This window comes from Esox lucius, chromosome 6 (genome assembly GCF_011004845.1).
Source record: "Esox lucius isolate fEsoLuc1 chromosome 6, fEsoLuc1.pri, whole genome shotgun sequence".
Lineage (NCBI taxonomy): Eukaryota > Metazoa > Chordata > Actinopteri > Esociformes > Esocidae > Esox > Esox lucius.
The window spans coordinates 20,981,275-20,999,829 of NC_047574.1; the positions used below are offsets into that span (position 1 = coordinate 20,981,275).

Here is an 18,555-nt window from a genome sequence, read left to right on the forward strand (position 1 = left end):
GCCACTGGAGTGGGCGGGTTAGAATGTGCAGCTAGACGTATCATCCATGTTGCCCCATTAAATTATGCAATATACTGACTCTACACACCCTACTGATTATTTCTTGAGTCACATGTTCCACTTTACATTTTACCGTTTACTTTCTCTGTATAAGGCACTTTAGATAGGCCACTTGGTATATAATGCATTGCATTAGGACCAATAGCGTGGGTGCATTATCACATGCTGCTATACATCATCTGTATTGTCTCAAGAATTTGACAAATAGTTTCAAAACACCCTACTGAGCATTTCTCTGGTCCACATCACATAACCTAGTTCTCCCACTATAAGCCAGTATAGATAAAAAACGTTATGTACGTTGTATGTTTTAATATATATTTTAAATGTTTTACTATCTTTAGAATGAATTATACACATTCCAATGCATTGACATAAGGCTTTTATTTTGAAGGTTTCCTCATAACCAAACGAATGTGACGTCATCGTTAGTGCTGCTATCAGAATACTAGTTCGACTTCTAACACACAGGAGACGTACATACCTAGAGATGGTCTTTTTTAATGCCTTTTAATTAAATAGTTTGAAAGGATACAGTAGTGTTTTGTTTTTGGGTACAGTAGCAACACCTTAACTTGTGGAGAGATGTCGACGCGGTCGGAGAGAGAAAAAGCCCAGAAATTGAATGAGCAGCATCAGGCCATTCTGTCCAAAATGCTCCGCGAGGACGACAACAAGTACTGCGCTGACTGTGAGGCGAAAGGTAGGCTAACGCGCTAATCTCGGCTGTTGGAATCTAGACAGTGATGCTGACAGCTCTAACGGGTTTCCTATGGCTAATGTCATCAATATTCTGGATGAAAATTAAACGTGATGGTGTTCCACATACACAATTCTAACGTGACGCACACAGGGGAGTCAGAGTTTACCTTGTGTCTGTGTGTAAAAGAGAGCAAGCTAGCTAACAGACATTGGCCAAGCTACACCGGTCATACCATTTGACAGATTTGTTAGCTTGTTAGCTTAGCTCGATTGTTTAGCAGTACAGAACATGGTAATGTATTGGCTCCGATGTCCTCCGTAATTTATTTATGAACGGAAAACACGTCGAAGAGCAGTATATACTCACTTGAGATTAATCCGTCTCAAGTACTGTACTATTGCCAGCATACACAAGCCACGGGCAAATTATAAAATGCTGATAACCCTGACTGTCAAACAGGTTTTGTTTCAGCAAGCTAGCCACCCACCTGTGTTTAATAAACGCCTCTTGCGTCACGATGACGTGTTTCTATACCATTTACCCGGCATAATTCGTTGTCAGACAGTCCTTACTTTGGTTTTAATATCAGCTGCAAAATTCATGGTCAACACAACAAACGAAAAATGATCAGTCGACATCATGACCCTATTTCATATAGTTTCAATGGCATGTCTTTAAGTTAGTAATGGCTGTTGCATAGCTCTGAGAATCCACACTGGTAGACAGACCAATATTGTACTTCTTTTAACTTTGATTTTGCTGACCTTCCAATCCAGAGCTCCTTGCATACATTAATTGGAAACTAGGTGGCCATGATGCTTTGATTTGAAATGTAGCCAGTACACAAGGGCCAACACCCCTACTCTTACGATAAGTGGTATTGGATCTTAGCGACCACAGAGTTTTCTCACACACACATGTTCCCGTCAGAAAGATGGGCCCCCTACGCATGGCAGTGTTTGCTTCACTGACCTGGCACACTGGGATTTGATCTTTATCCCAGAAGGCTCCCTACTGGCTCCCCAACCCATTCCCCAGCAGCACCTGGTGTCAAATACAGGGACCTATCAGCACCAGCCCTGCTTAGCTTAAGAGGCAAGCTAGCAGAGGGATGCACAGCACTGTACAATTGACTTCTTGTACTAGGGATACAGCCATGATACACTCACCCACTGTTAAGCCAGGGCAACCTGGGATTTGAGGAGGTAGAAGGGTTCTGGATCAGTTTAGGATTCTACCTTTAATAGTGCAAGTATTTTCCAGTATGCAACTACAATGAAGTACAAAAGTATTTGGACAGGTTTTGGGGGGTGGTTCTTTATTCCAGCACTTTGAGTTTAAAGTGACACAAAAGCTGTGGGGTTAAAGTGCAGACTGCCAGCTTTGAATTTAGGTTATGTTTATCCATAGAAAAACCTTTCAGAAATTACAGCACATTTTGTACATTGCCCTAATTTTGTGTGCAAAACTTATTTAGACAAATCAACATTATGTACAATGAAGTTGTAATGTTTAGTACTTGTTCACATCCGTTAAATGTAATAATTGCTTGAAGTCTGCGACTCATAGACTTCACAGAAAGTTGGATTTTTTTTTGGTGATGCTCTGCCAGGCCTTTACCGCTGGCATCTTTAGTTTTTGGTTATTTTGGTCCTTTTTACCCTCCATCTTCAGGTGAAGAGACATCTTCAGCATGTGCAAGCCATGCTCAATTGGATTCAAAACAGGTTATCATCTTGGCCAGTGAATAATGTTTTGTCTTTTTGGACCTGAAAAATGTCCTGGTAGCAACAGTGCATTCGGAAAGTATTCAGACCCCTTTATTTTTTCTACTTCTTGTTATGTTACAAACGTATCCTAAAATGGATTGCATGTATTTTTTTTCCTCCGAAATCTACACACATTACTATGATGACCAAGGAAAAAATATTTATTTGCAAATGTGTTAACCCTTCAGAAACATCACATTAATATGAGTATTCAAACCCCTTCTCTCTTTTCTTAGCTGAAGCACCTATGGCAGCAATTACAAACTTGAGTCTTCGTGGGTATGAAGCTACAAGCTTGGCGCACCTGTATATGGGGAGTTCAATCATGGTTTCCTCAGACCAGATAATCTTGTTTCTCATGGTTTGAGAGTCCTTCTGGCTCACACCAAGCAGGCTGTCATATACAGTTTACTGGGGAGTGGCTTCTGTCTGGCCATTCTATAATAAAGGCCTGATTAGACGCGTTTCCACCAAACATACCCAGAACCTTTAGTTTCAAGGAAAAACTTATTTTTCAAGGAACTATAGGGTTCCTTCAGCCCATGTGGTGTTGTTCCACCACGGTCTAAAGAGCTGTGAAGATTAGGCAAATTAGTCTGCTGTTCTCACGTATGTTCTCACTCTGACGTATGCACGTACTGTACGACACTGCAACAGCACAGTAACCATGGAGGAGATTGAAGTTGTGCTGCTGTTGGTCGTCTTTTATTGAATTTTACGAGCTATTGCGGAAATTGACCTTGAGATTACTGAGAAGCATTCACGCTAACGCGCATAGTTTTTATTTTTTATTTTATTATGTTGTGATTTAATAAACATTTGAGCATTGTGTCTGATACACACGAGAAGCAAGTGCACAATAAGCTTCCTGGTCACTTAGATTATCCACCCTGCTTTTGTATCAGACCTCTGAATACAAGGCAAACAATACGGGTTGGAGACCAATCACGTGCTGAATTAGGTATGGGTTAAAATAAAATTTCGAGCTCCAAGGAAATGTTGGAGCATTTAAGTACTTTCACCAAATGTAGAAATGCTTCAGATAATTACAGTTGGCTGAGTTGGTAGCTTTTATAATTTCACTTTGGCGTAAAACGAATTGTTACACAAATAATGAATCGTTGGAGACAGAATTAGAAGGCACACTGTATATTGTGTAAGTGTGTGTGATTGATATTGGCTGCTGTAATAGTTGAAATCTATGCAAGTTCAGCCTGAGGAAAAAGCCTAAGGATTTGCTATTAAAACAAAAACACACTTGAAACTATATCCGAACAACATTAGTTGGATGATTGACATGCAACAGATTATGCGCCCCTTATACATAAATATATAGCTAGGACATTAATTCCCGACCAAGGTGACAACTTTTACGGTTACCTTGAAATAATGCATATGAAATCCTGATATTTATAAAACTGTGTGTCGAAACCCTTTGTATGATCGCTTAATGCAATTAACCAGTGGGCTGCGTCTCCTCGACGTTTGCCTTCGCTCCAATTACATCTGTCATTCTTCGTATATGTTCTTCTGTTTTAGTAAGTCCCTGGTTCTAGACCCTGGTTCCGGCAGTGGAAATGCAGTGAGTTCCTCGAATAGTTCCTGAGTAAAGTAGCCGCGTTTCCACTGCAGGAATTGTTGGAGTGCTGCAGCAATATATGTATCTTTTCGAAGCATGTCAGATCAATTGAATTTACTACAGGTGGAGAAGCTGTAGAAACATCTCATGTATGATCAATGGAAACATGATACACCTGAGCTCAATTTCGAGTGTCATAGCAAAGGGCTTCTTCAATACTAAGGTAAATTACTGATTTCTGTTATTTTTTATTTTTTTATAAATTTGCAAAACATTCTAAAACCTGTTTTTGCTTTGGCACTATGGGATATAGTGATTGATAAAAAAATAAATAAATCGACCTTAATACATTTTAGAATAAGGCAGTAATGTAACAAAATGTGGAAGAAATGCAGAGGTCTGAATACTTTCTGAATGCACTATATGGTCCACGTAGTCCAATGGATTTAGAGGTATTTTCTTGTTTACTCAAATACAATCAGGTTCTGTACACTTCATTACTCCTCCTTATGCTGCCGTCAGCAGTCACCAATCATCAAGGAATACAATGTGAGCCACTTCCAGTTGTAGCTCCAAATGCCCTGGTCATAACACTACATCCACCATGTTTCACAGATTTTGTCTTATATTTTGGATTATGGGCAGTATTTTTCTTCTAAACATTCCTCTTTAGGTATTTTCGGTTTAATTTAATATCTCTCATTGGTCTGTAAGACCTGCTCCAGAACCCTACAGGCTCTTTAAACCACTTTTTTTAAACAAACTGTAATCTGGCTATTCTGGTCATTAATATTACTAGTGGTTTGTGTCATGTGGTGTCCTCTCTGTAGTTCTGCTGGTGACGTCTTCTCCACGTGATAGTCTTTGACCCAGGTTTGTCTACCTCCTGGAGTGTCCTTGACTCATGGATTGTTGTTCTGGGGTTTTACTTCACCTTATAGATTTCCATGATCATTTACTACAATGGTCTTCCTTTCTCTACCAGGTTGTTTGAGATTTCTGACCTCAAAAGTGCTTGGTTTCTTCTTGTTAATGTACCAGAATGTTGTTTTTGGCACACCTATTGTTATAGCTAAGTCTCAAATCACAAACCAATCAATCTGAACTGATGGGACAATGAACAAAACATGCTGTAATTTATAAATGGTTCATCTGATATAGGTGAACATAACATCATTGTATGTTTTCAAATCCGAAGTGCTGGAACACAAAGGAAAAACTAAATGTCAGTCAGTTTAAATGTTCAGGAGTTCACTTAAAAAAAAAAAGTACAATAAAAAAAAGTGCACATTATGCTTCTTGTGAAAACGGTCAGCTTAGCCTAGAGCCCTGGGTAATGGCTCCTGTTTGGTTCTAATCTGCGGTCCTTTTTCCCCTGTTCTTAGAATTGTAATCCTGCTTTATGTAAGCAAGCATTGCATTATGGCTCAGTCAGGTAAGAGTAAGTATCAGTGTTTGTTTATTAGGTGAAAGCGCCACCCAATCTGCACCCATGGGCTCTGTGTGTGTGTAAGTTCTCACACTGCATCCCCCTCTGTTTGCACCCGTGTGCATGCGTGTGTGTGTGTGAGTGAGAAGGGAGCACCCCTGTTCTGGAGACCACTTCGCCTTGAGGCTAGGACAGCAGAGTCCATGCTCCTTTTCAGAAAATGTCCAAAATCTACCCCCCACCTCACCCCGTTATTGTCCAATTGAACTAATGCTTGCAATTTTATTTTGTCTTTCTTCTAGCACTGACTGATAGTTACTTAGGGATAGTTCGACCCAGATTCATATTTAGGTGAAATTCTGCTTACCCTGAGTTGTCCTTAAAGGTCCTTGAAGGTCCATGGAGTCCTTTTTCACAACAAGCTATTATTCACCTCTGTCTCAAACTGGAATTAGCATTATTAGCACCGTCCAAATTAATGAATGCAAAAGCTGCATTACAAGGGGAAAAAAACTCAAATAATACTTCACTAAATTCAATGTGTCAACCCTATTATTGTTTTATTTTTTGACTGCATACTGATGAAACAGCTGGTGGAATTTGGTGTCTTCAAACTAGTCCCTTGGAACTATATTGTGTTGCTGGCACACAGCTCTGTTATTCAGTGATTATGTATTGGGTAGCTAGCGAATGCTAAGTGGTTGTTTTCAAAGTAACATTGACACGTCCCTTTCCTGTGAAAACATGTATTGATAACATTGAAGGGAATGCAACAATGACAGGATCTTTGAGGTAAACAACACCACTATTCTTAGTTTGAAGTGTTTTGGAACATTTTGAATGATGCTAATAACCTCCTAAAACCTGAGCTTTGATAATATGAGCATTGTTAATTTCTCTTGGGTATTTGGAATTAGCCGGACCTGATAAGTATAATATCTAAGCATTGTCTTTGAACAGGAACTACTTTTTGAGGAACATTATGTCCTCGTATGATGGGTTTATTTTGCTAAAACATAGTGTCCTCATATGCGGCCACAGGGTCTCAGGAGGATAATGCTAATTCCAGGATGGGCCTGAGGTTGTTGCTTGTGGAAAATGACTCCCTGGGCCATCAAGGACCACTCAAGGAATTTCACACACACATTAATCTAGGGTTGAACTATCCCTTTAATTTGGGTAAAATATCCTGACTGCTACTGAACAGTGTGGTTGTCCCACCTAACTATGAAGGTGAATGTCACTAACTGGAAATCCCTGCATAACACTGTCTGCTAAATGACAATATAATGTGATGGAAATGAGAAGCATTGCACCTTTAGCACTGTTACATAAATGTGGCATATTTCCTTTCTACATACAGCCTTTCTCTATCTCCCTCTCTCCTCCTCTTTCTCTCCCCTCATCACCTTGCCCAGGCTCTGGTTTCCACCTCTCCAGTGTCCACACAATGGGAAAGCAAAATGACCCAGCATCCTTCACTTCTTTGCCTTACATGGCCTAGAAAGATAGGAGGAAGCTTTGTGTTCTTTTTTTAGAGGCTCCGCACCTACATTTCAGATTTCACCATTATGCTTTTACCGGTTTTCCGGCCTTTGAGATCTGAGCTGAAGAAAGAGGAGCCCTGAGCATCAGTCTCAGTCTGTGGGTTTATTCCGTGTGGACTACAGACCGGGGGGTTAGTGGTAAGACCAGGCTTAGGGGTCAACTCTCCTCTACAGTCAGAAATCTGTTCTCTGCTGCAGTCTTCCTCTGATGTCATGTGGCAGGCAGGGCGGATGGCAGTCTGACTTCAGACGTCACTAGCATGGGCCTGCAGCGCTCTGGCTTCACCCACTCTTGCCTTTAATATGCGAGCAGGCACAGACATGTTGCACTTCACTTTTTCCCTATCTCCTTCTGTCTTCCCCTCCGTTTCCTCTCTCCTTTTCTCTTACGCTCACACACGCGATGCTATTTTTAACCTAGACCGCAGCCTGACAGGTGGGCTGTATGCTTTAACACATCTGAGAGGAAGAGTGACTTCCATTGTTAGGATGGAGACATGAGCAGCTTAGCATTGTGTACACTTTGGCTGAGGATAGCGATGGCGTGGACTCTGCAGCTAGCATTAACGGTCACTGCTGTGCCTTGCTCAGTTCTCTCCACTGCCTTGCTCTGCTCAGTCCACCAGTCCCCTCCTGGTGAGTTCAGCGCTTTAGTTAGCTTGATAGAACATAGTCTGCCGCGCTGTCCATCACTCCCGGACAGGAATGACACACCTCTTTGTTCACTTGGCCTGTCTCTAGCCCGGACGTGCGCTATGACGTGCGCTATGCTGTCTTCTCGCCCTGTCTTTGCCTCAGCCGTCTCCTTTCTGTTGATGACAGGTCTGTGTCGGTGAGACCTAACTGTCATGGCTGCTCCTGTGACACAGGAAGATAAGTTGCTGCATACAGATGTGCCTCTATTCCTTTCAAGACCAAAAATATATAGAATCAAATTGTCGTTTATCGCGATGAATCACGGTTCTGGATTTTGCACCAATTTAAACCTAAAGAAAAAAAAATCTTGTTTAAAAGCAGCCCATTGTGTCCTAGGGGCTGGTACAACACTGCAGTGTGGGTTTGATTCCAGCTTACCGCATTGTAAAAACACTGTTAACTCTATTTCCCATTTTCTCTCCATCTTTAAAGTATGAATGTTTTTAGTAGAATGTTCCCCAAAACAACGCGTCACTGTAACATTTTGTAAATAGCTTGTAATAGCATATTATTACAAAAATGGGTAAAATTTTTGTGAGTTTTAAATGTAAAATATGACTGTCTTGCGGACTGGTTGCTATGGTATTGGCGTGACTAGTGTAATGAGTGACTCACCTGAGCTGCTTTACTCTGTGGAATTCCACCCTGCTTGCCAGCGTCGCTACGCCTGTACAGTCAACTCACTGCCTTATGTTTCTCATATGAGAAGTTATTTTTTCTATTCCCTTATAAACCAGTGTGGGCATTTGTGTTGTCACCCCAGCTTACTCTCTTGTGCTGGGACAGTAGCATGTGTTTCCATTTTGTCATTTAGCAGATGGACTGAGTCTTTACCTTAGTAACTTACCATTAGTATATCTTAGAATGGCTGTGTAAGGCAACCAGTTATTAATTGTATTTCTCTTTAGTTTTCTCAAATCAGTAAGTGTTTTATGAACATGAATGGGTGGTTACCACAATTGCAAAAGCAAACAAGTTTTGGCTGCAATAATAATACATTTGCCTATTGTGACCTATATATCAATAAAAAGGCTAAATAATGAACATGGAAAATGATGCTCAATAATGAAAGAAATACGGAGTATGGTATGACATTGTCATATTATGGTCTCTGGTTGATATACTCCCAAATTTCTTTATGGGTCTGTGTGTGTCTGAAGGAAATGGATGTCTCTAATATGGTTCTGGCCATACATTTGGCAGGAGCATAAATAACAACTTCATTCATATACTGGCTTGTTTACATTACGAGAGAGAGAGAATAAAATGCTAGATTGACTTATCTTAGTCTGCATGTATTTCCATACCGTTTGAATTTACGCGTTTGTGGCTGTCATTCATGGGAAAATCGAGCAATGGGTCTGTACACTGCACAGAAACGTGATACATCTCCTACAAAATTAGCACTTAGGAAACTGTCAAAAAGTGGCCCAAGCTACTGTACCTCAGAAGGTGGTGTCTGGAGCTATCGATGTACACAACAAAATAATCTAGCATCTCGTGTTCTTTGACATGTCTTGGAAAGTGTAGCATAATGCTAACTAGCCCTTAGTGTCCCTAAATAGTGTAGTCCTTTAACAAGTGCTTTTCATTTTATGAGCAGTGTGCACGTAATGTTTTCTCTATAAAGCTGGGTCTTCCTGTGGTGCTGTAACTCGATAACAAGGCCATTCTTACTGAGTCTATACATTAGCCACTTTATACTCTCTGTTTAAGGCTAGGTAGTTTTCCAATGTGCTGTCGTTTATATTAGGTATGAACATTTGTGTCCAATACCGATGGCAGTGTTCAGATTCCCCAGTTGGCTGCTGCCAGTGTTTTGTCATTTCTGTACCTCTGTACCCTGGTATACATTTAAATAAAAAAAAAATAGCTTCTGATGATGCTTCTTATTTCAACAAATGTAAATTATACTTACGTTCTATAAATGAAATTACGTTAGGTAAAGAAATTTCGAGTGTTAATTACATTTGCAAATGTCATTGTTGTTCTCTGTACAAGGTTTAATTTGCTAAGGAGTCATTTGTTTTAATTAGCTGTCTTTCTGAAGGTTTAGTGCTCTGACATAGTTTGTTGCCTTAAAAGCGCGGTGACCGTGGTGATGGAGACAAGTGCACTTGCGTACTGCCACCACACGTATGCTGACTTCCAACCCTAATGTCCTGTTGTCATTTACATTGTTGGTAGTAGTATCAGTTTTAACTAAGGCGAACATTGACAAAAAAAAAACTGAATTGCTGGCTTCAGGAGACTTTCAGGTAAAATGTATCTTGTGCTCGGAATTTAATCTTTCAATGATCCACTCTGGCACTGCCCACATTGTTGTTGCTGCCCGCTCTCCTTCCCTGTCCCCAACTAAAGACCACGCACACTCTGAAGTTGCTTGAGAGGCTGGTCTGGTTAGTGGGCTTGATTCATGTGACTGGCTCTGACTATTGGGACAGTGTGATCTGTGTTTCTCAAGTCTCACATGAATACAGTAGTACCAGGAGCTCAATAACCTTAAGAACTGTGTTGGAATTTGACAGATTATTTATATAACAACAAAATGGCGTTTTGTTATCTAAAAAAGTTTGTCAGGATTTTTGTTGTTGATGTTGCTGTGGTGGCTTTACTTGCCGTGCCGGAGCGCAGCTGTAAAATGGACGCCGCAGATATGCTGGGAAGCACAATCGGTTTGAAATATTGGACACATTTCAAACAGTAATATAGTTTTTTTCCCTGAATCTTCCGATGCCTATTGCTGGCCGATATATCAGTGCATCCCTTGTTTTTAGTTAACGTAATTTATTGTATCAAGTAGTTGGTTCTCTCTCTGGGTCTCTCTCTGGATCTCTCTGACTTCTCCTTGAAACCCTGTTTTTCTGTGTAGCTGGAGGCTCAGACCCCATAATATTTTATGTCTCTGGATGTTAACCTCACCCAACAATTCCTTTACTTAATAATATTTGTAAGCCTTGCTTAACAATGCCTAGTTTGATATCCTGCAAGTGGCTCTGGCCGGCCATTCAATGAAGCCAGTGTTTATTCTAATTATATACATCAACTCTCAACATAAAGGCTGTGAACAGCCCTCCCATCTCCTCCGCCCTCAGGAGGACATGTGATGCCTCAAATCACCAGCAGGTGGTGCCAAAAGCCCAATAATCGAGTTAGAGCAAAATCTAATCATCTCTCAGCCCCGTATATTCTGTTGTCCATTAATGCCACTGAATACATTTCGTTAGGACACTGATGTTGCCTAGTAATTGAAAATATCCTCCTGGATATTGCTGAATTGGAATATTACAAACAATGTAACCGTGTCAATGGCTTAATGGCTTAGCTCAAAATCATCAGGTCAGAGGCTCAACTCCATCAGCAGCACATTTTGCAAAGGAAAATGGCTCCTTGCCACCGATGTCAGTGCGTAATATCAAATGCCAATCAAATAGTTTCCTTCCTCTAATCAGACTGAATCACACCAAATTGTTACAAACTAATACACACAAATATCCGTCTATGGGTCTTCACTGAAACAGTAATGTAACGGGAACATGGTGCGCTGCAGCCGGCCACCAATAGAGTGCAATAGAGTGCTGTTTCTCGGCGCCAGAGGTGGAAGTGGAGGCCTTGAACCAATAGCAGATCTAGGGTCAGGTCCTAAATGCTTTCTTCGCCTTTACTGCGGTGGTTCTCACCCCCATAACAGCATCTGCCATTTCATGTATTCCGAGGTGAGCTCACCCAGTTCAGTTGATCTGCTCCTTCCTGCTGCCAGGCCCTTGTGTGGGTGTGTCATCTAGTTTACATGTCAGGGGCTCTGCAGGGAGAGCTTTTAGAACAGTTCATTAACAGCAGCAGGCCTGTCTGATCCTTTATCCACGACCACCACGTCTAGCCTTCCATCAGTGCTTGAGCTCATCTTTAATCCCCTCCGTCACCTGTTCCCCAAGCACTTTGTCATTGATTTGATTTTCCACAGCTTTGAATAATGGTGAGGAGTAGGGAAGCTATTGAGACAGGGAACTGTCTTCAACCTGGACAGTCAGCTGCTGGCTTCCCTGTACCACACACACACACACACACACACACACACTTCTTGCCATGTCCATGGGTAGACTGTAGGGGCCTTAATTTCACGCTCCGCTGCCTGTCTCCCTGAGTTGGAGACATCTTCTGTCAGCCGCTGGGGCTCCAGGGCTGCCTGTCGGTCCCTCTTTCTCTCTGTATATGTAGGCAGTCAGTGGTTGGTGTCAGGCAGCGGGTTCTGACTGATCAGCTTATCAATGTTCTTCAGTCTGGATCCGGCTTAGCTGAATGAATCTGTGTGTTAGTTCTGGGCTGGGGCAAAAACCTGACGTGTGTGTGTGTGTGTAGGTCCTCGGTGGGCATCGTGGAACCTGGGGGTCTTCATGTGTATTCGCTGCGCTGGCATCCATAGGAACCTGGGAGTCCACATTTCTAGAGTGAAATCTGTCAACCTGGACCAGTGGACACAAGAACAGATCCAGGTAAGGTGGGAGTGAGTGTGGTTGGAGGTGTGGAAAACCAGGGCCTGAATATGGATTTTGAGAAATAGGGGGTGGCTTGTTTTGAGGGTGCGCTGAGGGGGGCGTGGAGATGCTTCAACAACAGAATGAATCCCAGAACCCTGTTGGACTGAAGGTCCATGTTCCAGTAGACGAAGAACTCTTATCCTTCATCGAATATACTGCATGGAAAAATTATCTAATGTCCTTTTATTAAACAAGTAAAAAACAATGTAGCGCACACTTCAGGGGAAGAAATGTGTTTTACACTAACTGGGAGGCCTTCTGGTTGTACTCCCTTGTGAGGAACTGTCACTGATGTTTGGTAACCGAGCCCCTGCTTTGGCTGTATCACTGCTGACTCATTCAATTACTGCTGTTGTCCTTGTGCTGTCTCTCATTTACATATTTATATAGACAGAGCTTGGCCCTTGTTTTTGAGGGACACCGTTCTATTAGATAATTCAACATTTGTATGTAGTCTTGGATCTCCCCGGCTCACTTTGGGGATCTTGGGATTTCCGTTCTCCGACCGGGCCGGTTGAACCCCAGTGTGCGCGCGTGAGTCTGTGCGCGCGTGAGCCTGTCACTGTGTGTGTCTGTGCGCGTCACTGTGTGTGTGTCTGTGCGCGTCACTGTGTGTGTCTGTGCGCGTCACTGTGTGTGTGTCTGTGCGCGTCACTGTGTGTGTGTCTGTGCGCGTCACTGTGTGTGTCTGTGCGCGTCACTGTCTGTCTGTGTCTGTGTCTGTGTCTGTCTATGTCTGTGTCTGTGTCTGTCTGTCTATGTCTGTGTCTGTCTGTCTATGTCTGTGTCTGTGTCTGTCTGTCTATGTATGTGTCTGTCTGTCTATGTCTGTGTGTGTGTCTGTCTGTCTATGTCTGTGTCTGTCTGTCTATGTCTGTCTGTCTATGTCTGTGTGTGTGTCTGTCTATGTCTGTCTGTGTCTGTGTGTGTGTGTCTGTGTGTGTCTGTCTATGTCTGTGTGTGTGTCTGTCTATGTCTGTGTGTGTGTCTGTGTCTGTCTGTCTATGTCTGTGTCTGTCTATGTCTGTGTCTGTCTGTCTATGTCTGTGTCTGTCTGTCTATGTCTGTGTCTGTCTGTGTGTGTCTGTGTCTGTCTGTCTATGTCTGTGTCTGTCTGTCTATGTCTGTGTCTGTCTGTCTATGTCTGTGTGTGTGTCTGTCTGTTTTTGTCTGTGTGTGTGTGTCTGTCTGTCTATGTCTGTGTGTGTGTCTGTCTATGTCTGTCTATGTCTGTGTGTGTGTGTGTCTGTGTCTGTCTGTCTATGTCTGTGTCTGTCTGTCTATGTCTGTGTGTGTGTCTGTCTATGTCTGTGTGTGTGTCTGTGTCTGTCTGTCTATGTCTGTGTCTGTCTATGTCTGTGTCTGTCTGTCTATGTCTGTGTCTGTCTGTCTATTTCTGTGTCTGTCTGTCTATGTCTGTGTCTGTCTGTCTATGTCTGTGTCTGTCTGTGTGTGTCTGTGTCTGTCTGTCTATGTCTGTGTCTGTCTGTCTATGTCTGTGTGTGTCTGTCTGTCTATGTCTGTCTATGTCTGTCTATGTCTGTCTGTGTCTGTGTGTGTCTGTGTGTGTCTGTGTGTGTCTGTGTGTGTCTGTGTCTGTCTGTGTCTGTGTGTGTCTGTCTGTGTCTGTGTGTGTCTGTCTGTGTCTGTCTGTGTCTGTGTGTGTCTGTGTCTGTGTGTGTCTGTCTGTGTCTGTGTGTGTCTGTCTGTGTCTGTCTGTGTCTGTGTGTGTCTGTCTGTGTGTGTCTGTCTGTCTATGTCTGTCTGTCTATGTCTGTCTGTCTATGTCTGTCTGTCTATGTCTGTGTCTGTCTGTGTCTGTGTGTGTCTGTCTATGTTTGTCTGTCTATGTCTGTCTGTGTGTGTCTGTGTGTGTCTGTGTTTGTGTGTGTTTGTGTGTGTTTGTGCGTGTCAGTGCAACTGTGGGTCTGTTTGCCAACCTGTGTTTTTTTATTTTTATTTATGTGTGTCATTATCAAGTAAAAACTACCTAAGGAATATAAACACCATTTTGAAGCCATATTGCAGTTTATCTTCATTTATTTGAAAGACTTTGCCCTCCGTTTTATATATGTGATTCATTATTAATGTGTCTGATGATACTGAAGGCTTTTATCTCCATCTGTGTGTGTAGAGTATGGTGGACATGGGGAACAACAAGGCCAAACACCTGTATGAAGCCCATCTCCCAGACAACTTCAGACGGCCACAGACCGACCAGTATCCTTTTGACTGTGTGTGTCTGTGTTGTGTATAAAACCTGTGTCTGGGTTAGTAATTAACCCGTCCCTTTGTTTGTGCATTTGTCGTTGACAGCCATCTCATGGTTACTTCACTTAGGAACCAGTGATTAGTCATTTAGGAACCAGTGATGAGGATACACATCACCTTAAAAGTGTAACATAACAGCATGGTGTCTGTGGATGTAGGTAACACAACATAACAGCATGGTGTCTGTGGATAAAGGTAACACAACATAACAGCATGGTGTCTGTGGATAAAGGTAACACAACATAACAGCATGGTGTCTGTGGATAAAGGTAACACAACATAACAGCATGGTGTCTGTGGATGTAGGTAACACAACATAACAGCATGGTCTCTGTGGATGTAGGTAACACAACATAACAGCATGGTGTCTGTGGATGAAGGTAACACAACATAACAGCATGGTGTCTGTGGATAAAGGTAACACAACATAACAGCATGGTGTCTGTGGATGTAGGTAACACAACATAACAGCATGGTGTCTGTGGATGTAGGTAACACAACATAACAGCATGGTGTCTGTGGATGTAGGTAACACAACATAACAGCATGGTGTCTGTGGATGTAGGTAACACAACATAACAGCATGGTGTCTGTGGATGTAGGTAACACAACATAACAGCATGGTGTCTGTGGATGTAGGTAACACAACATAACAGCATGGTGTCTGTGGATGTAGGTAACACAACATAACAGCATGGTGTCTGTGGATGAAGGTAACACAACATAACAGCATGGTGTCTGTGGATGAAGGTAACACAACATAACAGCATGGTGTCTGTGGATGAAGGTAACACAACATAACAGCATGGTGTCTGTGGATGTAGGTAACACAACATAACAGCATGGTGTCTGTGGATGAAGGTAACACAACATAACAGCATGGTGTCTGTGGATGAAGGTAACACAACATAACAGCATGGTGTTTTGAAGAGTGTTATAGAACATAACAGCATGAAGCCTTCTGTTGTGGAGAGGACAGAGGACGCTGTTCCTGTTAAAACTGACTGAATTCACACTGTCAGCCTGTTTCTGGAATACATCATCTGGTGTCTAGCTTTTATTTTAGGGTGGTCATCAGTTTTTCATGTTTTCTAAATGAAGTTGCTTCTGACAGCAGCTCAGAGCCCATAGGGTTAGAGCTAGCTGGACAGTTTAGGAGGCAGGCTGCCGCGCCATACCGTCCATGTAGATAATTGGAGTATTTGAAATGTAAGGCTAGTTGTGGCTTTGCTTTCATGTTTTCAATCTCCCCTCAACCTTTTTTGACATATGCTTCTTGAACCTTTTCATTACACGGTTATTTTGTCAGTCTTTCTTAGCTCCACTTACCTCTCCCATCTCTTTATTAAAATGATTCTACCTCCCATGTTTTCAGGTTCTCATTCTCTCCTTCTTTAGTCCCCTATACAATATCTTTTTGATGAGTATGTTCATGTTTTAACAGTGCGATAACCAAATCAGAATAGTTGGACCATAAAGAAATGGCTAGATCTGGATCCCCTATATTTCAAATGCATACCATCAAATAGTTTTCTTAGCGCTGTTTCTGTACCACGCATATCAGTCCGGAATTTGCAAATCAATACTGGATTGATGTGAATAATCATAGTGTCACAGACCGGGGCGTTCCGGCTTTGCCTCTCCAAAGGATCCTCCCAAGAACCTTTTTGGAGTGGAACTTCAGCCCAGGCCTCTGGCTCTAGCATGAATAAAGATTTGCCCACAGAAGCAGAACACACGCATACCTTTTTTTTCTTTTTCAAGGGTCCATATTTTCACCAACTCTGACAGTGTCTTTCCTTCCTACTCAAAGTGAATTTTATTCTCTCCCTCTCTGTTCCTTACCTCCCCAGACTCTTCTCCTCCCTCCACTCTTCCTCCAGGTTCAGTAGCGGGGGGGGGGGGGGGGTCCACTGTTTCATTCCTTAACCCTTCACCTCAGAGCAGTGGAGTTCTTCATCCGGGATAAATACGAAAGGAAGAAATACTATGACCAGAATGGCCCCAAAACAGCTGCTGTAAGTCTACGTACCGTTCAAACACACACATCCATCACTTTCTACAACACAGGTCTGTTAAACAGCAGCTGCCAATAACTGTGTGTCTGTGTGTGTGTAGCGTGTTTTGGTATGTGAATGTCCTGTGTATGGAGTTATGCGTTAGGTGTGTGTGACGTTGTGCGAGGCATGTTGTGGGTGGCTGCATGCTGCTAAGGGACAAAACGTGTGTGGGTATTTCAGTCATGCCCATCTGTGTTCACACACACCTCTCAGATCACGGAGCGTGTAAAGTACATTTTCACTCACTATTTTATGCACACTTATCAGAGAGAGATCTCGCTCTTCTCCTCTTCCTGTGTGTGTGTGTGTGTGTGTGTGTGTGTGTGTGTGCCCCTCTATTTTTCTCCGTACATTGATCTAGTATCTATTTCTGAAACCCACACATACATGGCCTTTTTATATGCCAGTTAATTATTAAAAACAACTCATTATCACTGTTATTTTGCCTGGCTATAGGTTGGGGGCACAGTGTCTGTATTAGGAGATCTTGGAAAAGATGTCTAGTTGAGCACAAAGAGTCTTTCTGAATAGGGTGTGTACTATAAGAATATTAATGTGTTCATTTGTACCCATGAGAATGTGCTGCGCATCACGTTTGTGTGTGCCTGTATTTGAGAGAGAGCGAGATGGAGAATAGAGTCCTTGTTTCAATTCCCACATCCAATCCATCACTTGGTTAACAATGATGCATTGTGGGTAGGACCACATCTGATGTAACAGTCCACGCATGCATGAGCACATTGTTCTGCCACAGCCTGTGTGCTTGTGTGTGTGTGTGTGTGTGTCCGAAACATAATCTGACCTTCACTGCATTAACGACAGAAGTTTCAACTGTGTGTGTTTGTACACGAATGCGGATGTGCATAACATTTCATTAGTGCCTCTGAACTAAACCAGACCACCTGACTCTACTACACTGGGGACAATCAGTGTTCCACACTCCCACAGAGACATTTCTATGGTGGGATTTAGGCTTGGCTGCACTTAGGTCTGCTAAGATATCTCTATTTCAAAGCAGGAACCAAATTAAACCTTATGTATATAGTACATTTATAACAGGAGAACCTCAAACAAACAAACTGCAAAAAAGATACGACTATAAAAATGTTTTGAATACGTGTCAAAAATCAGTCAAATTAAATTGTGAAAGGGAAACTGTTTCCCCTAGGCAATACACAGGAAATTGCGTTTAGCTAAATTCCAGCCTATTACAGTGACTATTACAGTTGTTTTTAGATCAAACCAAACTGGATGTGTTTAGAGACCCTGCTATGTAAATCATGTCAGGTGCCCCGCCCCTTCTTCCCATTTACAGCAGGGAATCAACAGGTGTTTAGAGATTTGACTCTGCTATGTCAGTCCCTTGAAGTGCATGGGGATCAAAGTGTATATTATAGTGGCCGTTTGTGGCATGATGTTACAATGTACCTACAGTATTGCCAGAGTTTACTCTGGAAACAAATACTCATTTAAAGTGTAACATCACTGAAGTAGCTGTTGTCGTCAACATTGTCAAACGAGATGATTAGTGGGAGAATAATCCAGCTAAACAAACTTACGTGACTGATAACAAGGCCATAATACTTCCATTGTCCCTCTGTCGTGTTTCACTCTGTCGGGTTTCACTCTGTCGGGTTTCACTCTGTCGGGTTTCACTCTGTCGGGTTTCACTCTGTCGGGTTTCACTCTGTCGGGTTTCACTCTGTCGGGTTTCTTCCTTTCTATTTTCTACTACCTTCTGTACTTCTGTCTTTCTATTTTGTCTCTCTCTGTCCCTACCCAGCACACCCCAGCTCCATCCTAATAGTGCCTGTTAGTTCAGTTTTTGCCTCTGCCTCTGTTCTCGGCATCAAAGTAAGATAAAAGAAAACTACAGAACAGAAATCTCCAGAATATACCTTGA

The 18,555-nt window shown here is 42.3% G+C and overlaps 1 protein-coding gene across 8 annotated transcripts in view; it reads left to right on the top strand.

Moving 5' to 3' along the window:
- The first annotated feature begins 486 nt into the window (after positions 1-486).
- Positions 487-18,555, top strand: part of smap1 (small ArfGAP 1) — a 49,691-nt gene continuing 31,622 nt past the window's right edge. For 6 of the 8 annotated variants that reach the window (XM_010870085.5, XM_010870086.5, XM_020047512.3 and 3 more), the window contains exons 1-4: positions 487-763; positions 12,143-12,276; positions 14,456-14,541; positions 16,535-16,610. In XM_010870085.5, the coding sequence (XP_010868387.1) occupies positions 646-763; positions 12,143-12,276; positions 14,456-14,541; positions 16,535-16,610 (414 nt within the window). In that variant the 5' untranslated portion in view covers positions 487-645. Of the gene's footprint in view, positions 764-5,496; positions 5,553-12,142; positions 12,277-14,455; positions 14,542-16,534; positions 16,611-18,555 lie in introns of all 8 variants that reach the window. The other 2 variants (XM_020047514.3, XM_020047515.3) reach the window with 2 other exon arrangements.